This window comes from Aplysia californica, unplaced genomic scaffold, assembly GCF_000002075.1.
Source record: "Aplysia californica isolate F4 #8 unplaced genomic scaffold, AplCal3.0 scaffold00659, whole genome shotgun sequence".
In the NCBI taxonomy this organism is placed as follows: domain Eukaryota; kingdom Metazoa; phylum Mollusca; class Gastropoda; order Aplysiida; family Aplysiidae; genus Aplysia; species Aplysia californica.
In genome coordinates, this window is record NW_004797929.1 from 98,936 (window position 1) to 101,795 (window position 2,860).

The following is a 2,860-nucleotide window of genomic DNA, read 5'->3' on the forward strand; positions in this document are numbered from 1 at the left end:
ACACATCACACACCACACATCACACACCACACATCACACACCACACACCACACGTCACACAACACATCACACATCACACACCACACATCACACACCACACATCACACACCACACATCACACACCACACACCACACACAAAGTGTGTCAACCGGCACTCTTTCGCTATGTATTTTGACCAATGGTGAAGCCTTAAACCTGTCCCAACGTCAATAATCTGATCGCTTCATGGGCCGATCGCAGGCAACCTTCGCGCATGGTAAGACGTCATGTCGCGCCGCTTGGAAGTAGACGTTTTTAAAAATAATAATCTTGATGGAATGAATTGAAAACCATGATCGCCGATGTCTGTCGCAGATCTGGCACTGGATGATGATGATGATGAATCTTGATGGTTTTTGTATAAGGAGACATACCCTTATGTTCTCCAATGTTGCACACACACACACACACACACACACACACACACACACACATATTATATATAAAGTGAGTTTCATTCGTGAGAGGGTGTTGTTATTGAAAGATCAAGCATCTCGTGTCCTGGGGCGTGGTATCCCACTCGGATTAGCGCTTGAACGAAGCAGCCAGCTTCATAATATTATATTTTAGAACTAGGTGTTGTTGGTATCCTGTGAAAGTTACATTGGAATTGATCAGGAAACAGAGCAGAAAAAGGAGATAATGTGTGAAAAAATAGAATTGTGAGAAAACAGCTGATACAAGTAAGAAAAAGCTAGAAAACAGATTATGAACTAAATTGTGTCCATGAGGGCGTAAAACATTCAGCGTATCTTTTTTACGGGACAAAAAAACCCACAAAACAAAACAAAACAGAGCAAACAAAATTTTTTTTAAAAGGCAACAAAAAACCCAGAACGAGATACTCCCTCCCCAAACAGACACAAAAGCAAGTACTTAAAATATAAGCAACATCAGCAACAATAAGAACAGCAACATCAACAACGGCAACAACAACAATAATGATCATAATAATAGTAATAACAACGACAACAACAACAACAATAGCAACCCCCTCCCCCCGAAAAAACCCAAAAACAAACAAACAACAAACAACTGAGCCAAGTGCAGGTTGACCCTAAGACTAAGACAAAAGTAAAGCACATCATAATTCTTTTTCTCGTTACATTTTTTCCACCTTCTTTGATAAAAACAACAACCCCAAAACTAGATTTATAAGAACTGTTTTGAAGAATCTAAAACGCATAAACCAAACAATTAATTAGTATCCTTTTCTTCCCCAGACCAGTGCCCAGCCGTGAGGGAATACAGCACGAACTGTGAGCTGGCTGATCTCTACTCTCTACCTGTGGATTATGAAGCGCGCGCCTTGTGTAATCTGCATGAAATGTGCTACGCTTGCGTAAGTCGGGGAGTTTCGTGAGGGTAACCCTTTGACTACCAGAGCTGTTAGATCTATAATAATGCGACCAGAAGGCGCATGCGGAACCGGACACGGCAGTGAAAGGGTTAACGAGTGTTTACGTAGTATGTCCACACTTTCTGGCGTGGGCGATCGTCGTACTGGATTCTGGTCGCGAGTGGGAAGTCAGACCGAGCGATTTTTTCAGTGATGATTATTATTGTCACCTTACATGCCAGAACTATAACCTCGTATCACGACACTGTGGCGTCAGGCCCTCGTTAATTCTTATTTTGTTTTGTTTTGGGTTTTTTTGTATGGAGTTATTGTATTCATCTTGAAGTTTGTTAATTTATCTTGCTTTTTGATGAATGAAATACTACTGATCTATCTTGAACAGAAGTCAAGATATGTGTTATTGAATGAGGTGGGCGGGTTCTCCTGAGTTCAGCGGTAAAATTATCTAAAAAGAAATAGCTGCCAAAGTTTGGGGACTTCCAGAGCTTGAGTTCTAGTCTTAGTAGAGTTTTTACGGCCCTCGCAACTGCATAAGGTCATATGAGCGCGTCCAAAGCTTGAGTGTACTTGAAAACAGGGCGGGATGGAACAATGGCTTTTTCTGCCATAGTTTCACCACGATGATACACATTTTCTTTTCCTGTCGCTCACAAAATATTATTTTGTAACATATTGTGCTACTTTTCGTTTCCTGCTCGACACACATTATGTATAATTTAAGTTTTACTGTATTCGTAATGAACAGCATGGACCAACATTTTGGGGTGATTTACGTTTGAAGATGTTTGAATAAATGAATTTTATCATTACAAAGGTGACGTTTTTCACCCCCTATTGTCATAATTTAATCAAGATTAACGCGCTTTGACCCTGCCTATCAAGTTCAGTCAGGGCTGAGAAGGATGCAATGTCCTATCAGACAGGGGGAGATATTCAATAGATAACCCTGCGCTCTAAAACAAGAAACTTATTACGTATACGGTGGCGAAACAAATAAGACCTGCGCCACAACCATTGCTTTTGGTCTGCAGTTAGTCGAACAGAATACGTGTCTCGGCACTTACCAGTTTTTTGGCATGTTTAGTTATTTGTATCATCTTAAAGTTTGTTAATTTGCCTTGCTTTCAAAGAAACAATATCAGTATCTTGAATAGGAGTCGAGATATTAGCGATTGAAGGAAGTGGCGGTTGCCTGGTTTCAGAGGAAAAATTAACGAGGAAATTGCCAAAAAATTGAGACAGAGAAAGGGAGAGAAAGATAATTGAAGAGGAAACAGCAAGAGAAAGGGCAGAGGGGGATAACTTGATTGATAGATAACAAGATAACCAGATATTAGATAAATACAATGACAGAAAGATAGGGGAAATTTGAAGTGACAGAGAAACAGCGATAGAAAGACTGGAACTGGGGCAGATAGATAGATAGATAGATAGATAGATAGATAGATAGATAGATACTC

The 2,860-nt window shown here is 40.1% G+C and overlaps 1 protein-coding gene across 1 annotated transcript in view; it reads left to right on the forward strand.

The window, feature by feature from the left end:
• The window catches only part of LOC118477128, a gene marked incomplete at its 3' end in the record, with an annotated part of 9,844 nt that extends 8,462 nt beyond the window's left edge, over positions 1-1,382 (forward strand). Inside the window, 1 exon segment of the mRNA XM_035972349.1 lies at positions 1,264-1,382. Coding sequence (XP_035828242.1) covers positions 1,264-1,382 — 119 coding nt within the window.
• Positions 1,383-2,860: the final 1,478 nt, after the last annotated feature.